The sequence below is a fragment of the Girardinichthys multiradiatus genome, chromosome 12 (assembly GCF_021462225.1).
Source record: "Girardinichthys multiradiatus isolate DD_20200921_A chromosome 12, DD_fGirMul_XY1, whole genome shotgun sequence".
Classification (NCBI taxonomy): Eukaryota; Metazoa; Chordata; class Actinopteri; order Cyprinodontiformes; family Goodeidae; genus Girardinichthys; species Girardinichthys multiradiatus.
Genome location: NC_061805.1, coordinates 47,349,408 through 47,373,623, shown reverse-complemented (window position 1 = coordinate 47,373,623; position 24,216 = coordinate 47,349,408). Strand labels below are relative to the sequence as shown.

Sequence of the window (24,216 nt, the reverse complement as noted above, 5' to 3'; positions counted from 1 at the left end):
TGATCAGTCTCTCTTGGACAATAAGCCTTGCCAGCAAAACAATTTACAATAAGTGTAACAGAACCACTAGAATCCATCATCGTAGATTTTAACGGTCTCACATTCTCATTTTCTCCTTGAGCTTCTTAAAACAAGCTCATCTAAAAGCCTGGTAAAAGCAAACATTAACTTACCATGTCTGCCAGAGCGATGTAGAGGAACATTCCTCCAGCCAAAGCAAAGATCCAGTTGGGAGAGAAACTGTTGCCAGCCAGGATACCAAACCCCATTCCCAGGTAGCAGCAACAGGCCGACAGGAAGTTAAAGAACAGAGCCTGCTGTATGCTCATGCCAGCATTCAGGAGGATCACAAAGTCACCTGGAGAGAAACAACGAATCAGCTAAACACCACTGACTACAGATGCACTAATAAATCACTAATTTAGTCTGTTTTAGCCCACTTAAAGTGATGGTAAGGCTTCACTATTCTCCTATAAAGCAACTGGTGGTTTTCAGACTTTATGTTTTCCAAACTCACCAAGCTCATGAGGGAACTCCTCACAAAGGATAGCCACAGAGGTGCTGATGCCCTGGAAGACTGAGGCGGTGAAGGAGGCACCGATAGCTAAGCCATCGATAAAGTTATGCAGACCATCACTTAGCGTGATCATCCAGGCCAGCGTGCCGATGTCAGAGTACGTCGTTCCTTTCAGCCAGTAGCAGCCGCCACCTCGGCTGGCGGACCGCGCCCCATTGTCTGTACTCTGAGACTCCTGAAGAAACAGGAGGAGAGCTTTAGTTGACGATATTTAGACAGAACAGCAGGATGGATCTGTGCAAGTGCAGTGATTTTATTTATTAAGGTAAAAAGCTATTCAAACAAACCGGGCCCTATGTGAAAATATAACTACCCCGCTTTTTTAAAACATAAATTAACCTCATTTTAGGGGTTTAAGATTCAATGGTTACAGCTATGCCTGATAACCGCCAGACCTGTAAAATCAAGAGATCTCCTAAAAAGTACCTATATGACAACATGAAGTAGGCTAAAAGATCTCAAAAAGAAATTCAATCCAAACATTGTCACTGACATCCACCAAAACCATTTTTAAGGCTTCAGGACTGAAGCAAACCACAGTGAGCCCCATCATCCACAAAGGTGGATAATGGTGGTGAATCTCACTTGGAGTAGTCTACCTACCACAACTACTCTAAGAGCCCATTAACAAGTCATCCAGGAGGTCACAAAAGAACCCAGAACATTGTCTGAACCACTGCGGGACTCTCTGGTCCCAGTTAAGATCGGTGGCCATGATTCCACAATAAGAAAAAGAAAAATGGCAACATTGGAAGCATTCAAATGACAAAATAACTGCTGACCAAAAAGAACAAAAACGTCCATCTCACATTTAATAAAAAATCATCTTAATGATCCCCGAGACTTTTTGGAAAATATTCTGTGGACTGAAGGGATGGCAGTGAGACATTTTGAAGGGTGTGGATTGTGTCATATCTGGTGTAAAACCAACATGGCATTTTAGCAAAAGAACATCATACTGACAGCCAAACATGGTAGTGGTGGTATGATGGTCTGGTTCTTTGATGCTTTAGGACAACTTGCCGTAATTGTGATTGTGAGCAGAAAATTACTTTTTTATTCAGGCAAGCTTTTATTACCTAAAAATGTGAAGAAACGTCTGGTTTTATCTACCGTGTTTTTAACCTGCTTTTTTATGTTTTCTTTTATCTTCCTGTGTGTTTTTTATATGATGATTTTGTTACATACTTTAGTCACTAATTTTGTGGATGTGGACAGGGCTATACAAATAAATAAATGAAATAAAATGTGGCCTAGTCAAAGTCCAGACTTAAATAAATTAAATCTGCAGAAAAGAAATTCCTCCACAGCGATGTAAAAGACTCATCACCAGTTAACGCCGTGCTTGACAGCAGCCGTTGCAATCAATGGTGACCCTGCCAGATACCAGGCTTAGGGGGTGATTACTTTTTCACAAAAAGTCATGTTGGTTAGGATAGCTTTTTACCCTCTTAATAAATAAAATCATCGTCTGAAAACTTGTTTTTGTATTTACCTAGAGCAGTTTTACATTAAAATTAGTTTAAAGATCGGAAACATTTCTGTGTGACAAAAAAACAGAAACAGAAGAAATCTGTAAAGGGGGACTCCTCATCAGAAGAGTGTAGGAGAATTTATGTTTTAATAAAATAAAATAACTCCTCTGTTTTACGGCTGAATCCCACCTGTGGCGTCTGAGCGGGGCTGAGCATGAGCTCTCCTTCCCCGGCTCCGTCCACTTTTCCCTGAGCCAGACTGTTGGCCTCTCCGTTCTGCTGCAGCGTCTCCTTCTCCCCCTCCTCTACCTCCCTGTTGGGTGACGAGTAGCGATCTGCACCGCTGTAGTGACTGTGGCCGTGGCTCTGAGATCGAAGAGCAAAAACAAAACACGGTCTCTGTGATTTTTGATTTTAAGAACAGCACAATAACAGTGAAAGCTGATGAACGGGCACAAAACTTTATTTACTTTCCACCCTTATGATAAAGACGTGAAGGAATTCAACCTTTACATTTGAGTAGTTTTTTTCAGAGAGGAAGAAAAAATACAGAACATACAGAGACAAATCTCCAAGGAAACAAGAAGTAGAAACAAACCAAAAAAAAGAAGAAAAACGAGGGATGTTTTTTACCTACTGACTTAAATATGTTCTGAGGTAAGATTTTACCAAGGCTATCACTGAGTACAAAACTAATAACGTCACACTATTTCTTTTATCTAATTTGCTTCTGAAAAAGGCCCCTTCCTAGCATTTTTATTTTTAATTAATTTTACAGAATCTTTATGAAAATATTGGATAGGCTAAGCCCCTAGGACTGACGAGGGTCGATAGATATAGAGGCCATAAAACTGGGACACGTGTAAAAAAAAAACAACATTAATTAAGGTATTTTATTCTAAAAAAAGATGTGATTTAGATTTAAAGATACAAACCTGAACCTGTTCCATTTATTTACCCAGGACGGTGGTATTGCAGGTGCCAGCTTCAGCCTGAGAGCATCTCTAACTGGATCAGCAGCTTCATAAGTTATTTGCTCATTTCAGCAGTCAGTCCTAATGGCTATAAACGGAGCAACCACTAGATGGCGCTGATGTTTAACAATTAGCTCCATTCATTTACTCTTGTATTTTGTGAATGAAAGAAAACGGTTTTTATTCTGTTCCTCACAGGTGCAGTCAATTTAGTTTATGGTTTTTAATTAAGAAAATTGTCAGACAACAGGAAGGCCACACCTTAGCAGACGTCTGTAAAAGATCCTTATTATTCTGGGTTAAATAATCACTATAACGCTGAGCCATATAATACAGGAAGGCACCATTGTTAAGTAGCTAAGAGCTGTTAGCTGTAAGCTTGTTTAGGGGATACAGAAGAAAAACAAACCCATCACATTTTGTTGGATTATTACTGTACCTTAGGAGGAGTATTCTTCTGAACATTATGAACAATGATTTACCATCTGGGACATTGACGTGGAAAGACTGTGCAACGCCCCAATTAAACAAAGGAAGAGCAAACAACCTGTAAAGCTTCTGAAGATCTGTTTCAAACAGATCAGTAACTGAAAACCAAACATCCCATCCTACAAGTCAAACCAGCTGATGAACAGAAGAAACAAGTTCAAGGTATTTAGTTGCGTGGCATGTTGAACATACCAATCATAGCAAAGGATTCAATTCAATTCAATTCGGTTTTATTTATAAAGCACCAATTCACAACACATGTTGTCTCAAGGCTCTTCACAACAGTCAGGTACATACATTCCAATTAATCCTAACCATTGAACAGTGCAGTCGGAGTTAGCTTTTTATTCTAATTGGATAAAAAGTTTTTCTATCTAAGGAAACCCAGCAGATTGCATCCAGTCAGTGACTTGCAGCATTCACTCCTTCCATATATTTCTCTGCTCGACCACAAATTCAGAGCCTTGCAAAGGTTTCCACATACCTTGAACTTTTTGCAACCCCAGATTTCAGTGGATTTTATTAGAATTTTATGTGACAGACAAACACAAGCAGGGACCTAAGTTTTCATGTGAACATCACATTTCAGGCAAACTGAGCTGACCTAAAATAGGACACATTTAGTCAGATTTAATTTCAGACAGCAAGGAAAATAAAGGTTATGTGTCTTTATAAGATGTATGTAAACTTTTAGTTTAAGCCAGAGACTCCTCTTCTGAGTTTCAGGAACCATTTTGGCACATTTGGGCCATTTTACGTTGCAGTATCTAATACTGAAAATGGAACAAGAGCAGAACCTTTAACTGTTAATATAAACTCACCCCCTGCCTTTGCTTAAGGAGAACCTTGAGAACTTTTTCTGTGAAGAAGAAGAGGTAGAACCCTCCGAAGACCACCGCCGACTTGGATACGTAGAAGTCCACCATCGGGTCAAAACCAAAGGCCTACCAGGCAGAGATAAGAATGTTAGTTCCTGGTGATAATCAGTAGTGTATACTGTAAACAGGTGGTGTGTTGCTATGGTTAACAAGATGAACAATAAGCAGTGAGTTGGTTGTTGTTTCTCTGGTAAACCTCAGGGTGTTGAAGTTCTGTGTAGGTCAAACCTCCAACTGGTTTTTTCTATATTTAGCTATTTGATTTTTATTACCTTTTTTAACGCTTCTGAACACTTTTTAATCACTTCACATTTTGTTTTACTCAGAAGAAGTCCAGTAAGAATCCTCCTGCATCATTTTAAGAGGAGCTCAAATTCATGTGACTCATTCGTCTGCCGCCTGTGGATAGAGCAAAGCCCTTTGAGCTTAAAGGTGTATATTTTTCTGATAATTAAAGGTAATTTAGCGAAAGAAGTTAAACCACTGCTAGCTACACTAGCTGTCATCGCTGTAATGCTGGATGTGTGCACAGTATTTACATCTTATTCTCACCCAGTGAGCAGATCTGAATGTTTGGATTTGTGTGTTTGCAATAACTCTGAAGCTAAAAGCAATAGAGGTTATAGTTGGGCATAAAGTTATTCATACCTCTGGCATATTTAGGTTTAAAGTGAGCTTTTAATTTTACCAACAGGTCTTTTTTTCTCTAACTGGGGGTGATTTTTACATTATTGTAGTTCTAACTTCAATCTCATAGAGAATCTGTGGGGGAACCTGGTGGGGGAAGATTAGGGTGATGGCAAGGAGGCCGACCTCAGAGGCTTGGAGCTCATTGACAAAGTTAAAGAATCAAAATACCAGGGGAAACATGCAAAAATCTGGTAGCGGTTATAAGAAGGGCCTGATTGCTGTAATGCCACTAAAGATTTTTCTCATTGGTTATTGAGAAAGGTATATATAATTTTCAACATTCCATTTTACCATAAAATGTAAATAAAAACTAAAATTGAAGTTTTTTGTTTTAACTGATACCTGTTTTCACATTGTTTCGTGTTTCAGAGGTTGCCGGTCTCATTTCCTATCAGAAACAAACTTCTCGGTTGAAGGAAAGCAAATTTAAACCTAAATCTTTCAGGGTTATGAATAACTCTGTAGATTCTTGATCTAAAGAAATAAACTTTAAGTTTTAGAACCATTAGGTGTCTTCATTGTGTGCTCTGAGCTGGGTTTAAAGCAGATTAAAAGCTTCATAATACCAGCCCATTAAAGAGGCTTTAAAGCTTCACACAAAAGAGGATGAAATCAGAGTATTAGGCATCCTCTGACATGTTCAGTTAGCTTTTGTTAAATGTAAACCAATAAATAATTTGAGAGGGCTTTAACTGACACTTAGCCTATCTTTAATCCATATATAAAAAGTAACATTTTACATTTTGTGTCTCCAAACCGACACTTTTAACACTTCTTTCATCAGCCCGGTTCAGACCTGGCACTAACATGCTTCCTGGGTGATCCGATCACACCGAGCACCCTGTTAAGTACAGGTGTAAACGTGATGAAGGCAGATGGAAGATGGCATGGATCAGAACACCTTCAGAGGTGTTCTGAGACAGTTTTATCTGCACTAGTTTAGCAGTCTGTACCCAATCCGTTCTGAGCTACACTGAAGCCATTTACTACCAGACAACTGGCTGACCGGACCGGACCGGACTCTCATCGGGCCGAATTATTACCTCCATGGCCCTTTGAATAATAAAAACAGCATTGTTAAAGTTTTGGATCATCAAACTAATTTTATTATCAGACAACGATAACCTGAGTAAATACAAAAGGTAGTTTTCAAATGATGATTTTGCTTAAGGGCAAAAAAAACTCTCCAAACCAACATGGCCCCTGTGAAAAAGTATTCGTCCTCAACACCTAATATCTGGTTGCGGCAACACTGATGGTAACGGCTGTTTGCAGTAACTACTGATTAGTTTAATACATCACTGTAGAGGAATCTTTCTGAAGATCTGTCTCATTCAAGTATGGAATTTGACTAGGCCACAGAAAACCTTTATTTTGTTAATTTTGTACCTAATTTTACTTATTCAGAAGTGGACTTGCTGGGGTTCTTTAGATCTTTATCCTGCTGCAGGACCAAAGCATCGTTGAGCTTAAGGGCACAAACGGACGACCGGACATTCTTTCTTTATCATTTTCTGCTAAAGAACAGAATTAATTGTTCCATCATTTACAGCAAATTGTCCTAAAGCAGCCCCAGACCATCATACCACCACTACCATGTTTGCCTGTGAGTATGATGGTCTTTTACTGATGCCATGTTGGTTTTACACCAGATGTGATACGATCCACACCTTCCAAAACGTTTCACTTCCGTCACGTCAGTCCACAGTCCATTTTTCAAAAACGTTTGGCCAACACCAAGATGTTTGTATTTTATTTTTTATTTTTTTTAAATCATAGGCACTGATCTTAACTGGGGCCAGAGTTCTGCAGTGTTTCAGATGATGTTCTGGGCTCTTTGTGACCTTCTGGATGAGTCCAGAAGTCTTGCAGTAATTCCGATAGGGCAGCCAATCCAAAGAACAGCTTTGTAATGCTTATCAAACTGATAGATGTCGATGACTTTCTCATCAGGGGTATAATGTATTGCTTTTTGAGATCTTGTAGCCTACTTCATGTTGTCATACAGGTTCTATTGAAATGATTCCTTAAGTATATACATTTCTTGCTGTAATCAGGCAAGACTAAGGCTGGTGAAATTGAACTTAGCATTTCAAAAATGTGGTTAATCACATCTAAATTCACAATTTTACAAAAGGTCGAATTACTTTTTACATAGAGCCGTGTTTGTTTGGGCAATTTTCTTCTTTTAAACCATCATTTGATAATTCACATTTACTCAGGCTTTTAAAGATGATTATATTATTTATTTGTTGACCTGCAACATTTAGGTTTGACAAGAGAAGCAAAAACTGAAAAAAATTTGTTTGTGGAAAAATACTGTTTCACATTACTGTAGCTGAACCTGAAATAGGTTAATAATATACAATGAAATTCTACTAAACCAGCTTCCCTATTTCTACTGATGTACGTCTACAATGTGAAATGATTGGTTATAGATCTGGCAGCTCAGAGAAGATTTTAATTATCAGATGTGATCCATCCTTAAACATGTCCTCCTGCGTCTGAATCAGCCAGAGTGAATGTTAATTGCAGGTATGAACAGGGCCTTAGGCTCAATATTTAACCTCATCAACAGTATTAAAGCCTGAATAACTAAAATCTAATGTGAATCTGAACCATTTTAATATCTCACTGATGATATGGTTTTGTTGAGTAGTAATTTATTAGTGATTTTTCAGGACATCACAGTTTTGAACAGGGCTTTAAGGTGGCAATGAGAAGCAGTTTAAATGCTAACAACTTAAAAAAGACAGCCTATTTATGTGAAAGTTCTGCCTTAGTGAACACACATTTCTGTATAAACGTCTACAGATTTATTTCATTCCATCAATATTTATATGAATTTTTTGTGAACAAATCTAATCAAACATTTTTGTGTCCAATTGAATTTAACCCTGACAGTGGTGGGTTTATGTGTAAATATAATGGTGGCAAGACAGTTTAGGTTCAAGCTAATTGTTTTAAAGAAATCTTTCTTAGAACTGTAGTCAAAAATACTACCAAACGGGAATAAGTTGAAGCAGGAAAAACCCAAGAAATTTCCAGACGGATGAAATTATGTAAAATCAATACCCAAGAGCCTTTACAGAGGGATTAAAAACAACCTTGCCCCGAGGTATCAAACTGCAGCTATGTGAACCACAGAAGCAGTAACTCTACCTCAGGGATGAGCTGAAACAGGGCGTTGGAGTACAGCGTGCCAATGGCCAGGGCTATGAAGTAGAGCAGCAGTCGCTTGTAAAAGGTTTTCTTCATGAAGGGCACCACGCTGGCCCCAATCAGTGAACACAGAGAGATCAGTGTCACACACAGGATCCCATAACCCCACACTGATCAACGGAGCAGAAAGGAGAGGGAAGGAGAGACAAAGAGAGGTGGTTAGTTCGCGGATTATCTTTATCTGATTGATTTTCAAGGTAAGGAACTAAATAATTAGAGAACACCAACTAATGATCCCTGTAGAAGAAAACAAAATGAACAGTCTTTTCACAGACAAGAGGCCCATTGTCCAACAGAAACAGTTAAAAAGAAGTGAGAACCTGCATTTGGAGGTAACAATTTACCTTCCTGTGAAGCAGAGCATAAAACCCAGTCATTAAGGGGAGATTAGATCCACACTCCTACAAACCTTGTTCCAGACCACTCATGTGTGTTCGTGTCTCTGTGATAGCCTCAGGGAAGACATTAGATACAACACAGCTGACACAAAGGATGCCACAGCAGCTGCAATGAAAATGCTTTTGTGTCAATGTGTGTTTGGGGCATTTACAGTCATGGTAAAGAGAAAATACCTATAATAAAACTAATCTGGTCTTCTAAAATATATACAAATATATTAAAAAACACACATTAGATTCCACACTGAGATGAAGATGAAGCAAAGTAACTAACTACACCCAAAGATTAAAATAGGCCAGAGCATCACCTTTGGCAACAATTGTTCTGTGGAGGAATTTGGACGCCGTTATTTGCAACACTGCTTCTGTGCTTATATGACCCAGTTTGAGCCAAACTTTAGCGATTACCTAAAATTTAACTTTAGTTTATGTTTGACTCAATGACTGCAAGGTTCCCAGATCCTCTGCCTGTAAACCAACCCCAAAGTATTACCCCTCCACCACCATGCTTGATAGTTAGTATGATTTGTTTGTGCTGACATGCTGTTTGTTTTCCTTCGAACAAGTCAAAGTAAAATATGGCCAAACATCTTTTACCTTGGGGATAAAGCTATTGTCTTTCCAGAAAGAAGAGGCTTTCTCCTGGCTATCGTTTCAAACAAGCCGTACAATAATGACCTGCTGATGTCTTTCTGCCTTGGCTCCACACCAGCAAACTGACAAAATTACAGCTTTATTAGAGGTGGTCACACTGGCTGATTATCAGTTAATCAAGAACATTTGGCTGCTGTTTTCCTTCTTAAATCCAGAAGGATTTTAAGATTTGTAAAATCCCAAACTTTAAAGTGGGTGTATTTTGTTTTTATCATGAGTGTTCATGTAACGAGTACACATGAATACGAAAAGCATTTCAATGCTAATTAAAGTTCAGGAAACCCACCTTCAAGAAACAAAAGCAGGAAGAGGAGAAAGCTCCAAGTACAGAACTGGCCAAAGGTGAAACAAAATGTAAGACTCTAATACACATTGTTTAGCTTTACTATGTGTGCTCTGAAAAGGATTGATGTTTGGAATGTGGAAACATGTAAAAGATGTATTTATACAGCCAGAAAGCAAACCTCAGGTATGAGCTGGAAGATGGCTGTAGAGCAGAGCGTGCCAATGGCAAGAGCGATGAAAAAGGGGAGCATGTGTTTCATACAATTCGTCTTCATCAGAGGTACGATGGCGACTCCGGTGAGGGAGCAGGCACTGATCACGGTCACGCTCAAAAAAGAAAAACCCCACACTGGATGTGGAATAGAGGAGCATTAAAACACCACTCTGAAACTATAACCAGTCAATGTGGTTTGAGAAATTCTACTTTTAAACAACTCTATCTATAAAGCAAAATTTGAATATTAAGAGTTGAACAGAAATGCTACATAGAAAGAAAAAAAAAATCAATAACACAATGTAAATGTCTAAAAGGTCAAAACAGAAAATCGAAAGTTTTTTTTTTTACACACATTGTAAGAGTTATAATGTTTATAAATGATCAAAATGCAGTGCAGATGGTGGCTGCAGCAATCAGCAGTTTGGGAAAACATCAAACAACTCATGATGCCCTGAATTATTTAATCAGATGATTAAATATTTTCTTTTGTCCTACATTCATCTCTAATTAAAACTGTTTTCATTATGTAACCAAAGAACCAAAGGTAGAGGCTCCAAATACCTTTTGGCAACCAGAGAAAAAGATTTAAAAACATATTTTTATAAATATGTTTATAAACTTTGAAATATTCCCAGAAAAAAAACCTAATTTAGTCTGTATTTAAAGAAAAAATAACATGGGATTATCTCGTAATTTCCCATGCCATCAATATTTTTCAGTTTGTTAAAAAGGCTCAGAAAGAAAGAAACATAAAATTAGTATCATGTTCATAGGAAGCCTCTAACCACTTTGGTTTGGATACCTTTCTTCTCTTCATAAAGGAATTTAGCATTTTAAAACTGCATTATTTATTTCCTGTTTGATGGTCAAACAAAGAATGACAAACTTTGTAAGGGGGCAAGTACTTTTCATGGCAATGCAAGCCCGAGTTTTGACTGCCTTTCTGTGACTCTTCCAGTCTCTCTGCAGCAACCTGCTGATGACGTTGTGATGCTCTGAGCTCAGCGGCCACCTCCATCTGAGAACATCCTGTTTGAAGCCTTGCAACAGCGAGGTTCTGTTGATCAGTTGTTAGGTGTCGTCTTGGTCTCATGATGTCAAGGTGTGAACACCATGATGAGGAGGACCGTTTAAATACCATTTCTGATTGAACCAGGAACTTTATTGGTCATTCATGGATCAGGTTTAGGTTAATACTGAAATTTCACCTTAAAGCTGAATATCCCTAACTTTTGAGTACTGTAGTTTGAATAACTCAAAAGGTTTAAAACCGTCTAGACTAATGAGCTGTCAAAGTTTTTGTTGCTGAGGTAAACATAGTGGAAAAACAACAAAACACAAACCAGAGTAAAGACAATAAATAAAAATATGAAATAATGGAGATAAAGATAAAACGTTTAACTAAAGCATGAACATTTATCAGTTTTATATGAGTTAACAAATAAAATTTAAATGTTTACAGGTTAAAGAGGAGATATCTGTATGAACTTGTATGACATCTGCCTCTGTGCTGCTGGGAAATCGCTACAGGCAGTGAAAAGAAAAACTGCTGAGGGGCCAAACTAAGCTTCTCGTGGTGGTGGGGGGTGGAGTCGAGCTCAGGGCGCGACAGAGGGGCTGATAAGGAAAAACAAATCTGAGAGAAGAGGAGGAGATAGAAGCAAAGCTCTGGGATTGTTTTCTTTCACCTGTTGAGTGTTAAATAGATCCAGTTGAAAGGAAACTTTATTTTATAAGCTGACTGAGCAACTGCACTGCTGCAAAAAACTAACTAAAATCACTCTTATAAAAACTGAATATCTGCTGCAGTTAAAAAAGTAAAAATCTCAAATACATAAATTAGTAACACTCTATACAATCTACTTCTACAGAGGCCCCTCTATTTTCAGTCTGTACAGGAAAAACTACTTCCAGGTCGTTCGAGGACATCCCGCAGGCTGTGTTCACTCACCACTATAGATTAAGTTACACTGGATCAGCAGCCTATGAAAGACGAGCGTTCCTATGTGGATCACTTCATCTGGATTAGATCTATGCCAGACAATGGATATGCTGGTGGAGCATTATTGTTGACGCTAAAAGGTTATCAAGTTTTCAGCCAATGTGACAAATAAACTCCAGGATTAGAAAACAGTGCATTCAGCCTCTGATGCAGTCAGACTCCCAGGTAATGTATAAAATTACAATGACAGTGTTAGAAAACAGTTAACAGGAAAATGGATGTAGCTTTTTAACAAAAATGCATATACAACAGGAGACGCAGTTGGTGGCACTGTTGCCTCAAAGCAAGAAGGTCTTGGGTTCGACTCCTGGACAGGGGTCTTTCTGCATGGAGTTTGCATGCATGGGTTCTCTCCGGGTACTCCGGCTTCCTCCCACAGTCCAAAGACATGCCTGTTAGGTTAATTGGTCTCTTTAAATTGCCCTTAGGTGTGCGAATGAGTGTGTGCATGGTTGCTTGTGTGTTGCCCTGCGATGGACTGGCAACCTCTCCAGGGTCTTGCCCATAGACTGCTGGAGATAGGCATCAGCTTCCCCGTGACCCACTATGGAAGAAGCGGTATAGAAGATGACTGACTGACAATTTAGTCCAGCTTATTCTCACCTTCTGCATCTGAAGGTCTGAGAGACGGGTCCGGGCTTAACTCATCCTCCTTTTTCACCTTGCAGGTCCCAGCATCCAGCTGCTGCAGCATGGTGGGGCACAGCTTCTGGAGACCCTGCCCATCCAGCCGTGACTGCTCGCTGATGTTGTAAATAGCCAGTGTGTCTGCAGGCAAGCACTGGGAAAGTAAAAATTAAAACCAATCAGTCATACCGAAAAAGGCATACTGGGTAATATTAGTTACCATCTTACTGAAAATTATGAACCACTTTTCATGAACCACTGTTTTTAAGAGACGTTTTTCTTTATTTAAGAGGGATTCAGCTTTAAAAAGCACATACAGGTTGTATTTGTTAAACTATGTACTCATCACTAATCGTACAGCTATCTGTTTGTGCTGCTGTTTAAACCTTTTTCAACCATTTTAGAAATAAATGACATATTAATGAATATGGCAATAAAGTGCTGTTTTAACACCAACATTTAGTGTGTAAACCAATTTAATGTCAACAGCAAAAAACTAAATACAAATCTAACATTGAAAGAACTCAAAGTTTAACATCATAGACTCTGGTTCCTTAAAACGTGTCCTTTTCTTAAAGACTCTTTTACAGCACTAGTAGCCCTTATTTTTTTGTTATTTTTTTAATGTAGGCAGACAGGAAGTGGGGTGTAGAGAGCAGGAAGATTTGCAGCACAGGTCTCAGTATATGGGATGCGCACTCCAACACTATGCTACATGCTCAAAAGTTCTCCGCTAATTATTTTAATCGAACAATTAATGTGGTGTGAATCCCAAACCTAACGTTTAAGGCCATGCCTATAGTATAGATATTTAACTAAATATTTAACAAAATGCTCAGTTTCCCCTCTCATATTTGCATACGGTATTTTTTGTGATAAAAACAGATTATTAAAACTGCTGTCCAAGGTGAATATTTTTATTAACTCAATTCATCACTGTAAACTTGGTAAACTAAGATTTCTTTTAAAAACAATGACACACCGACCTGCTTTGTATATGCTCACTACTCTCTACGGACTTGACTTTGTTTACCAGTTTCTAACAAGCTTCAAATGTAAGGAATAGAGAAGGAAAGGGAATACAGTGACAAAGAAAACATGAATTACAATTGTTGTGGGAGAATCCTTAGCATTTCCTGCTTTACTTGTGCTTGGGATGTTCTGCCACTGAATTTGAATGCCTCTCAATGTAGTTGTATGGCCACCTACTGACCATATGGGTATTCTTTAGCTTTTTTGAAACTTCAGAGCCCACTGTGGAAGACCAATCCTGCCATAATTGAAAATAAATACAAGTATTTTCCTCCTCAACATGCAGCTGGAAAAGTAAATACGAAGCGGGACTAAAACAGATGGGCTATCGTTGCAGTGGCAGTGATGTGGTGTGTCAGTGTGGTTGCGGGGGCGTGGTGGGGAACGCCAGCCCCAAGTGCTTGCCGCTGGCTGGGGACCTCTTGCCGGGTGAGTTTGTTCCATCTTGGTGTGGGGTCGGGTGTTCCGTTGGGGGCTCGGTGCTCGATGGTGTCTGCCCCGTTGCGCCTGTGGGCGTGGGCTGGGGTAGCGTTGCGTGGGGCCCTTGCCTTGCCGTTGCGGTGCGCTGTGTGGTGGGGGTGGGACGCAGCGGGGTGCTTGGAGCGGGGCTGTGTGTGGAGCTTGCGCTGTGTGGGTGTTGCTTCATCGGCTTTTCGGGGATGGAGCTCACCTGTGGGGATATGCCTATGTGCTGTGGGGAGGGGAATCATAGCGTTTGGGTTCGGGGGCATGTGTTCTATATCTGTGTCCTGGTTGGGGGTGGCCCTGTGGGTTAATTCATGTTGGGGTTCAGTGGGGGTGGGGGACTCATGGGGTTGGGATCGGAATTCATTGGGGAGTTGGGACTATTTTATTCTGTGGCGGCTCTGGTTGGCGGGCTAGTTTGGACCATGTAGACCCCTCTTTTGTACATGGCCCCTCTCCGGATGAGGATGGGTGTCGCTGGGGACTGGGGTCAGGAAGGGGGGTCGGGGTCCGGGCCGGGGTCGGACCAGGTTCAGGTGCTGGGGCGGTCTGCCTGTCTCCACCCCCGGAGGGAAGGGGACCACCTCCTGGGTCCGGGGGCTGTTGTCCCTATGGGGTATTGGCACCTGGACCTGGGAGTATGAGGAGTGAGTGAGTGTACGTCGTCCATTGTTTGTCTTTACATTGGGTGCGTGGGTGTGAGTGTTTTTATGTGTAGGCATGAGGGTGGGAATGTGTGATTGTGTGCGCCTGTTTTTTGTGTCAGGTTGGGTCTTGGGCTGCTCCGTCTCCATGTGGGGCCAATTTCCTCCCCGCCACACTACCTGAGATTCAGGTGTTAACAGATACACAGATGTTCTATACTGAGCCGCATTGACCACTAAATACATATTGCTTTGATAAGTACTGTGCCCTTTTCGGTGAAAAAGCTGGTAATATGAATGTTTCTGCAGATGTAGAAGCAAGGAGGGTGTCATCTTGTATTCTCTTCATCCTTTTTTTCTTCTCTCCCCTTTTCGCCCCACCTTTCTCTCTTTTGTGCTTCCTTTTTTTCCTTTTCATTTCTGTCTCCTTGTCCGTAACAATTGAAATAATCCGAAAGCAGTTTCTAACAAAAGTTTCTTTTTATAAATATCAAGCAGAGCTGTAAAGCTTTAGCTGTAATGCTCCACTTGTGAAAGTAAATCTGTTGGGCTTTTTCTTGACGCTCAGACAACAATTCTGAGCGCTTCTCTGCCGGATAGGACACGATAAAAAAAAAAAAAAAAAAAAGAGTCAACAGAATACAGTAAACTTTCCCAACTAACAGCGCTATCTACCACTAAATCCACAACACTCCTGACTTCTTTAATGATGTGACAGGAGTTACGTTTGCTGTTTCTGCTAGCTCCTTGTCAGAACCAGGCAGCCATAATGAGGCTCAGCAGCTACTTCCTAGAGGCTAGACCTCAGCCAATAGGAGAGAAGCTGAGGTGGCGGTGACGCTGTTCCAAAGACCGCCCCCTCTGTCTCAGACCCGCCCCGTTTGAGGAGGAAAAGACTACAACGACCAAGTAATGTAAGAAAGAAAGATGGAAATAAAAAGGCTCAGGGAAATCCGTTGGGTAAATAAATACAACAGTGATACATGAAAAGGTGAAAATATATCAGTGCCTAGGAAATAAAATGACAGAAAAATAATTTGAAAAATAATTAATTTTTTAAGAAAAAAAAAACATGTTTTAAATATATTTGAGTGGTAATAAATATGAAAGAAATAAAAGGAGTAGTAAAACTAAAACAAGAAATTCACTTGTATTAAATAAACAAAGGAAATATATACAGTTGAAAATTAGTTGCTTAAATGAAAATAGTGAATTAAAATAGAAATATATACATTTATATCTGATAAATTATTGAATAAATCTACTCTTTTAATTATTTTGTTGCATTTACTGACACACTAATTTATATTTCTAACTACTTTTTAGCCCAGTAATTGTTTTATTGACAAATTTATCTATTTCTGTATTTATTTTTAATTATGGCAGGTATGGTCCTCCACACAGGTCAACACAGATTACAAAAAGGGACAGAAACTCCCCATTATAGACGCATCGCAATAATTAGCTAGCTAACAAAAGCCTAGCACTTCAGCAAACAAGCATGCATGAAAACATCAGCATCAGGAGCAAGGTGTGAACTTACTGAACACCATTTGTCCAGTCAAATATATGTTTAGAAGCAAATGATGAACATTTTAGGTCATTTTTTCCTAACCTGTGTCAAAGCAGCACATTGAAACTGACCTGTAGAAACTCAGACTGGGACAAAATGTTTCTTAAAGAAACAGAAACTGCAGCACCAGGCATGTCATTAGTGAATGGGGTAGATGGATCACAGTAACTTTGCTAATGCAGACCATGCACCGTTATTTTGTGTTGTTTTAAAGCATTTCAAAGTTACTGGGTGTTCAAACATATACCAGTTATTGATTGTCTTTAATGTAGCATTTGATAGAGACCTGAATAGTCGCTCTGTTTCATCTTTTTATGATTAAAGCCTCTCTTGTGGGACATGCTAAGTTACAAGATCATTGCAACCTTTTGAAAACCCTTGAAGAAACGCACAGAGGACACTGCATCCAGAGTTACGCTAATCCTTGGGACACAGACATGCTATACAAAGTTTCGGCTCATGCAGACAAAAGGAAAACCAGACTGGTGCATTTGATTTGATTCATACAAAAAAGCTGCATGTTTTTGGTTCAAAATCCACTGCAACATTAATTGTAACTGCAACTGTTTAAATGTCCTCAGCTAAAGCAACAAATGACTTTGTCTAACCCAGCAGATTACTTTTTTAAACATATTCAGTGGCTGATGAATTCACTTCATCCTCCAGCACCTGGACTCCACAGGAACCTATGCCAGGATCCTGTTTGTGGATTTCAGCTCTGCCTTCAACACCATCGTCCCAGTTCTGCTACAGGAGAAGCTCTCCCAGCTGAGTGTGCCCGACTCCACCTGCAGGTGGATCACTGACTTCCTGTCTGACAGGAAGCAGCGCGTGAGGCTGGGGAAGCACGTCTCTGACTCCCTGACCATCAGCACCGGTTCCCCCCAAGGCTGTGTTCTCTCTCCTCTGCTCTTCTCCCTGTACACCAACAGCTGCACCTCCAGTCACCAGTCTGTCAAGCTTCTGAAGTTTGCGGACGACACCACCCTGATCGGACTCATCTCGGATGGTGATGAGTCTGCGTACAGATGGGAGGTGGACCATCTGTTGGACTGGGGCAGCCAGAACAACCTTGAGCTCAACGCTCTAAAGACAGTGGAGATGGTTGTGAACTTCAGGCAGAACCCAGCACCACCTGCCCCCATCACCCTCTGTGACTCCACAATTGACACTGTGGAATCTTTCCGCTTCCTGGGAACCATCATCTCCCAGGATCTCAAGTGGGAGCCAAACATCAGCTCCCTCATCAAGAAAGCCCAGCAGAGGATGTTCTTCCTGCGGCAGCTGAAGAAATTCAACCTGCCAAAGACTATGATGGTGCACTTCTACACAGCCATCATTGAGTCCATCCTCACCTCCTCCATCACCATCTGGTACGCCGCTGCTACAGCCAAGGATAAGGGCAGGCTGCAGCGTGTCATTCGGTCTGCTGAGAAGGTGATTGGCTGCAGTCTACTGTCGCTCCAGGAACTGTACACCTCCAGGACCCTGAAGCAGGCAGGGAAGATTCTGGCTGATCCCTCCCACCCCGGTCACAGACTCTTTGAGACTCTCCCCTCTGGCAGGAGGCTGCGGTCCATCCGGACCAAAACCTCACGCCACAAGAACAGTTTTTTCCCATCTGCCACCAGCCAGATTAACAAAGCCCGGAAACCACCCTGACACTGTCCCTTTCCCCCACACCCCCCCTTTTTTTTGCTGACAGGACACCTGTAACCTGTAACTCTATGCGTTACATTAACGCTCAGCTTGGACTCCTGCTTTACTTGCACAATGATCACCTGCACTGTTGTATTGCTCTTGCATCTTATACTGCTCTATATTTACTTTCACTCACTTAAAACTGTGCACATATATTTATATTATATTGTAGATATGTTTATACTGTTTAATTTGTACTGTATTGCACCGACTACGCCAAAACAAATTCCTTGTATGTCCAAAAACGTACTTGGCAATAAAGCTTTTCTGATTCTGATTCTGATTCTGATGAAGAGTTTCTGGCAGATGTTTAACACTATGCAGATGGCGCATATCTGATCACATTACACAGTCCTATCCTGTACCTCACAACAGAAAGAGAGCAGTAACAGTTGTTGGGCAAGGGTGGCAGTTTTACTTCCTGTTCCCTAAGATGCCCACCTGTGCAAACAAGGGATCTGTGGGTTTCTATTAGTTCGTTTCATTACAGTGCAACACCCTGCTGGGAACAAACTGTAATAACGTTTAAATCACTTGGAGCTTTCAGTGCTTCTTATTATTTTTCTAAGACTTTAACGACTTTAAAGTCTCTTCAAAAGCAGATCAGCATCTATGACACTAAGTATGGAAAATATGAAAACTATGCCTGCGTTCTGGCACCAACACCAAATTCTGCTCAAACACAAAGCTAGAGCATGATTCACTCTTCTGCTTTTGTGATGTGAAAATGCAAGAAAAATGCAAGAGTAGATTTAGAAAGAACACCTGAAGGTCCAAAATTAATCCAACCAGAGACTGGATCTGAAACAAACTAAGCAAACACTGAAGAGGTTGGAACATGTCAGACTGCACTGGGACAGTTCAGAGGAGAAAAATCTGTAGAAACGTCCAAACCCGAAAGGTTTTCCAAACTCCAAATATCATTCTTGCTTTGATTTGAGGTTAATATGCTGCTTAACTAAATACTAAACTGAGAAACTAGGTATATAAAGGATATTCCCATTTGTTTCAACATAAGTGAAGTTTAAGTAATATGGAGTCTTTGTATTAAATTCATTTAATATTTCTTTGGGACTAGTGGCCTTTATTGTATAGTAATCAAACAGGAAACGGCCCAAGACTGGGATTCGAACCCAGGATAACGGCATTGAGGACTATTGCCTCTGCACATGGTGTGTGTCTCACAAACTGAGCCACAAAATTAATTCAATGTTGAATTTTTATATTTTTTTGGAAATTTATCTACAGATTTAACAAACTTGTAAATTTAGCAACGATGCTGGAAACCAAGTCTCCTGAATCATTATGACCCATAAACCTGACACACTATAAAAATATATATGAAAGCTAGAAAAAATTGGCACCGGTTCTGACGACTGTAGCAAACTCCTTCACTGAGTAAATATGCTGACCAAAGATAAAGCATAGTTTGTACCTTTGAGCTGTTTGTTTTGGGAAGGGTGATTGTAGTTGTCTCTGCCTCATCTCTGTCGTCATCTGGGCTTTCACTTTGACTCTGGCTGAGCAGAGCCAGAAGTGAGCGCAGCTGGGGCACCGTGATGGTACTGTTGTCTCCGTAGCGGGCCAGCAGGTCCTGAAGAACCTGGGCAGGTGACTGTGTTTCGCCTTCCTCCTGACAGGTCACCTGGCTAACTGGGCAGAGGAGCACAGCCACTGCCAGTATGAACACTGGCTGGGAGCAGAAGAAGGTGATCGTCATAGTGACCCTGCCATGAGGGGACCAGATGGGCATGACTTCCTTAATGGATGGTGGGTGTTATCTGTACGCAGGGAAACAAAGGAATGTTTACAGCTACTTTAGTCCAACCAAAAAGCATAAATGACCCCACAGAAGAGACTGATTATTGATCATTTATAGCAGTTTGCTCCTGTAGCAATGATTCAAACATGGGTAACTGGCTATAAAGGTTAGGTGAAGAACAGGAGTTCACTAAATGAACCTATAGGACTAATACAAGGGTAATGGTAATGAAATGAAGAGATTGCTTAATACTAAAGTTAACTCCAGGGATTTAAAGAAAGATGTGTAAAGCTTTAACTGGCATAATTTCAAAAATAATTACACTTTAAATAACAATTAAAAGAAAAAACGTTAAGAACTGGTAAAAAAAAAAAAATCTCAACAATGAATCCAATTAACACAATCTCAGAAGATGTTTAAGATCAAAGATAAAGAGTGACATCAACTTTAAAAAAAAAATGCTTCACCATCTAATTATGTTGAACAATGGTTTCCATTATTAATATACTCTTGAAAAATTCAAACCTAGTGAGGCCACATATGCTAAATAGGACTTTAAAATGAAAGAAAGGCAACAGTGGCAAAAATAACCTTTTGTTACAACCAAGATGGAATCTCTTAACTCATAACACTTCAAACGTTAAAAAGGATGTTGAACCCTGAGGGATGTTTCAGACATCTTGCTGAATCTATGGCTCAGTGAGTTATGATAGTTCTAAAAGCAAAGGGGAGGTCCGACCAGGTCCAAGCAAGCTGCAACCAATAAAAAGCCAATGAGTATATAATAACTAGCTACTGATAGGGTAATTATGACTAGTAAGAGTAGGATTTCAGGATTACCATCTTTACACAAATTGCAAAATGATATATTTTATTCTAATAGTGCCAATGGGAAAATACTTCACAGAGCATTCATCTTATTTCTATTACTCACACAAAATTCTAAGCTTGCATTAAATAAAGGTCCACAAACATGACCATTCATGTTTGTGCTTGGGAAAAATGCTCACCTTTTTCTTTGGACTCCCTAATGGTAGCTGCTGCGTAAAGTGCTTGATTCAGTCCGTCTGCCCTGAGGCTCTGACCAGGCAGAGCGATGCCCACTGATAGCCTTGTAACTGAGATGCACTGTGGGAACAGTGAGAGCTGGGAAAAGTGCCTGAAGGGAACAGATGTGTCTTCAGCATAGAGTGGACTGTGAATAAAAAGAAATACAAGTTAAGGTTACGCGTTGTTGATAGATGGGAAGGAAAATAAAGGAAAATGGGGGTAAAAAAATAACCTGAAATGATCACTTTACAAGTGAAGTTTCAATTTTTGCTTTCCAGTCTAACATTTCAGCATTAAGCTTTTCCTGATCTTTTCTTTTCCAAAACTGTATTGAACATTCCTTGTTGATTTGTACCCAGTAATTTAAAAAGGGAAGGTCACTTAGTTTTCTGGTATTGTACTCAAACAGAGAAACACTGCAGCCACAAAAATGCAGTTCAGTTGCAGTAAAAAAACCCGTATACTGCAAGCTAAATGCGATGGCATTTCTGCAAAGAAATCAACTTGTGACCAAACAAACACCACAAGCCAGGGGGTTCAAATAAACCTCCTTAAACAAAGCTACCTTTGAGCAAACTTTGCTTGTTATTTACAGTCATGAAAAAGTGCAGCATTTTAGTAAATGTTTAAATATAAAATTTAAAATTGGCCGTCTGCCCCCTCTTTTTGAATGGTAATTTAAAATTCACCTTCTACTTCCATGGGAAGTAACCGGCAAGTCTGGAAAGTGGCCTGTAGGTTCTGAGAAAGTAAACTGTACATTCTGGGAAGGTAACCTGTAAGATCCAGGAAGGTAATCTGTGGGTTCCAAGTTCTGGAAGGTCTCCTGCAAGTTAGGGAAAATAACCTGCAAGTTTGGGAAAGTTACCTGCAAGTTTTTTAAAAGTAACCTGCAAGTTACAGATGCTACCACCCAAGTTCTGTAGACCAACCTGTACATTTTTGAAAGTTACAAATATATTACTGAAAGAACCCTCCAAGTGTTGAAATGCCTCGAATGTTCAAGGAAAGTAATGGAGTAAGTTACAGTAAGTACTCTAAGTTTCTGGAGAGAATGGTCTGTATTGTGGATTGCTAGCTTAAATGTTGTCTGGCCTTATTCTCTGAATAATGAAACATAAAACCAGGTATATTCACATGACAGGAGCCCTTGTGGTCTATCAGTACTGGAGGTTCTAGAAGATAATTTTCTTGATTTATTGCACTGCACTGGAATAGTTCTGTGACCTCAAAGCACATGTATATATTTCATTTTATGAGCACAGCATGGGAACCCATGCAGGATTTAAAGTGTGACTTTTAATCCCCATTATACTTTGCAGTGTGTTCTCTTAACAGCCTTTCACTTGTCTTCACATAGCTCTGGGCTGGGAGGCAAAGACAAGACTGTCTTCTTCAATTAGTCCACCTCTCTGAGTTGAACTATACCCTGTCTACAAAAATCATTACACTGCTGTTGATCAAATAGAAGCTTAGTGTAATAAGAGGGAATAAAGATGAAAACACAAAAAGAAAGAAAAAAAACATCATAAGCCTCTTTATCTCTTATTTTTTATTTTTATGTCTCCAAGTATTTGCTCATTCATAATTGAGCAAAGGGTCTGATGGCTTAGGAAGCTTGGTTTCTTTACTGCCAACTCTTGTTGTTGTTCAGGAGAACAGGAAGCTAAAAGGTGGAGAATTATGCTGGAACAATTGGTCTATCTAAAGACTTCCAACAGCAAACAGGACATCAAGTAAAAAATGTACTAATTATATTTGGCACTTAGCAAAAGATTTAATAATAAAAGGAAATTTACACAGATAACTAAATTTTGAATATAAAAAGGTGAAAATAATGTTTGTCCCTCCACCAAGCTGATGAAACTAGAGAAAGTGACAATCATGATACTATCTTCTGGGTGACTTTATCTCCAACCAACGTCTTGACTGACCATATTTATTATCTTATAAATTATCCACATTACCAATCAATGCTGCATGCAACAAACAGCTTGAACTCTTCTAATCTGCAACATTCTCGAGTTTCTAATATGGACTAACACAAATTACCTTTATCACCAATATAAGCTGCCAAAAGGGAAGCAATATCTCATTCCTCTGCCATGTTTCTTTTTGTTAAAGAGAGCCATGCCTGTTACACAACAGTTTGACAAGAGTAGAGCACAAAGTTTCACAAGCTTTAACATTTCATGCTGAAGAACGAAGAAAGTTAAGAGAAAGAAATGCAACCAATTTATCTAGTCGATTCCAATATCAGCAATCATTACAAGAGTTTCTCTTTCAAAGAACCCGTTGGGAAAGATGTTTTGTATCATGTATTAAGTTTCCCAGTTTCCCCATTGCTATCATTTCCTTGGATGACTTTAAACCTAACCAGTGCATCTCATACTGGTGTCATTAACTGGTACTATAATAACAAGTACATTTAAAATGGGATTTTTTTTTAGGAAAATGTTTTGCACCTTTATACTTAAAAGAGCCTTTCCCCTTGAAAGGCTCTTCACATGCACTTCAGGATTTTATTCACGCATACAGTAAGCAATTATGCTATGAAGTTAACGATATGCTACCTGTTGCATTATATTATGACATATATGGGTTTAAAATCTACTGTCATAAAAAAAATGACCAATGAACAAGACTTGTTTATTTAAGTGGTGAACTATGACAATTAATGTTGTTTTTAATTGTGTGAACTGAACTTAGAAATACTTCATAGTAAGGGTGAAATGGCACATCGCTGCTCCTTTATACACACCAAGAATCTTTTAGTTCAAGGCTTAAATTAATGTCTGTGTTTCTTTCTGCTGCGATGGGCTCTGCCTGCTCTCTAGAAGAAGTGGGAATTACTATAGGAACCAGCGGGTCAGAATTTTCTCAGTCACTTAAATCATTTAGCAGGTGCTTCAACATTATATTATTCCATCATCAGGCACGTTCCAACTTCTAAATGGATATAACAGGCAATTGCTAATGTATGTTGAATTTTTGGGCAGAAGTTCCATTGCTACCCTTTAAAATGTCTTCTGAAATTTTGGGGCTCAATTTCAGAATTTACAGAACTATGTTTAAAACAATCCTTAAATGTAAGGTTTTATTGTACTCTTTTACATTTATCAAAGTTTGCAGTTTACAAAGTTTATAAATAAAACTGTTTGCCTGTAATATCTTTGTTAGGGGACAATGAAAGTCTTTTAATGTTTGCAACGAGAAGGAAAGATAAAGGAAAATCTATTTTTGGTTGGGTTTATCTGATCACCATTTTACACTTAGACAACCAGAGTGAACAAGAACATCTGTCAAACAGGGGCTAGTGAAGATGCTTCTTAGGAAGATAATAATACAACTGTAAATAAATTGTGTTTTAAGGCACTGTAAGGGTGTCAAATAAAAGGATTATCTACATGCAGTGTACCTGTGGATCTAGAAGAAACCACTGAATGTCATAAGCAGTCAAACTAGACCTGCTGTCATCACTGTCATCGGCAGTGAGTGACA

General features: G+C 39.6%; 1 protein-coding gene across 2 annotated transcripts in view; it reads right to left on the bottom strand.

Moving 5' to 3' along the window:
* Nucleotides 1-24,216, bottom strand: part of slc39a14 (solute carrier family 39 member 14) — a 38,507-nt gene that overhangs the window by 4,852 nt on the left and 9,439 nt on the right. For both annotated transcript variants that reach the window (XM_047381758.1, XM_047381759.1), the window contains exons 2-9: nucleotides 20,676-20,860; nucleotides 19,339-19,684; nucleotides 12,465-12,642; nucleotides 8,246-8,415; nucleotides 4,337-4,459; nucleotides 2,242-2,418; nucleotides 518-752; nucleotides 174-358 (exon numbers count right to left, since the gene is read on the bottom strand). In XM_047381758.1, coding sequence (XP_047237714.1) covers nucleotides 174-358; nucleotides 518-752; nucleotides 2,242-2,418; nucleotides 4,337-4,459; nucleotides 8,246-8,415; nucleotides 12,465-12,642; nucleotides 19,339-19,656 — 1,386 coding nt within the window. In that variant the 5' untranslated portion in view covers nucleotides 19,657-19,684; nucleotides 20,676-20,860. The remainder of the gene's footprint in view (nucleotides 1-173; nucleotides 359-517; nucleotides 753-2,241; nucleotides 2,419-4,336; nucleotides 4,460-8,245; nucleotides 8,416-12,464; nucleotides 12,643-19,338; nucleotides 19,685-20,675; nucleotides 20,861-24,216) is intronic.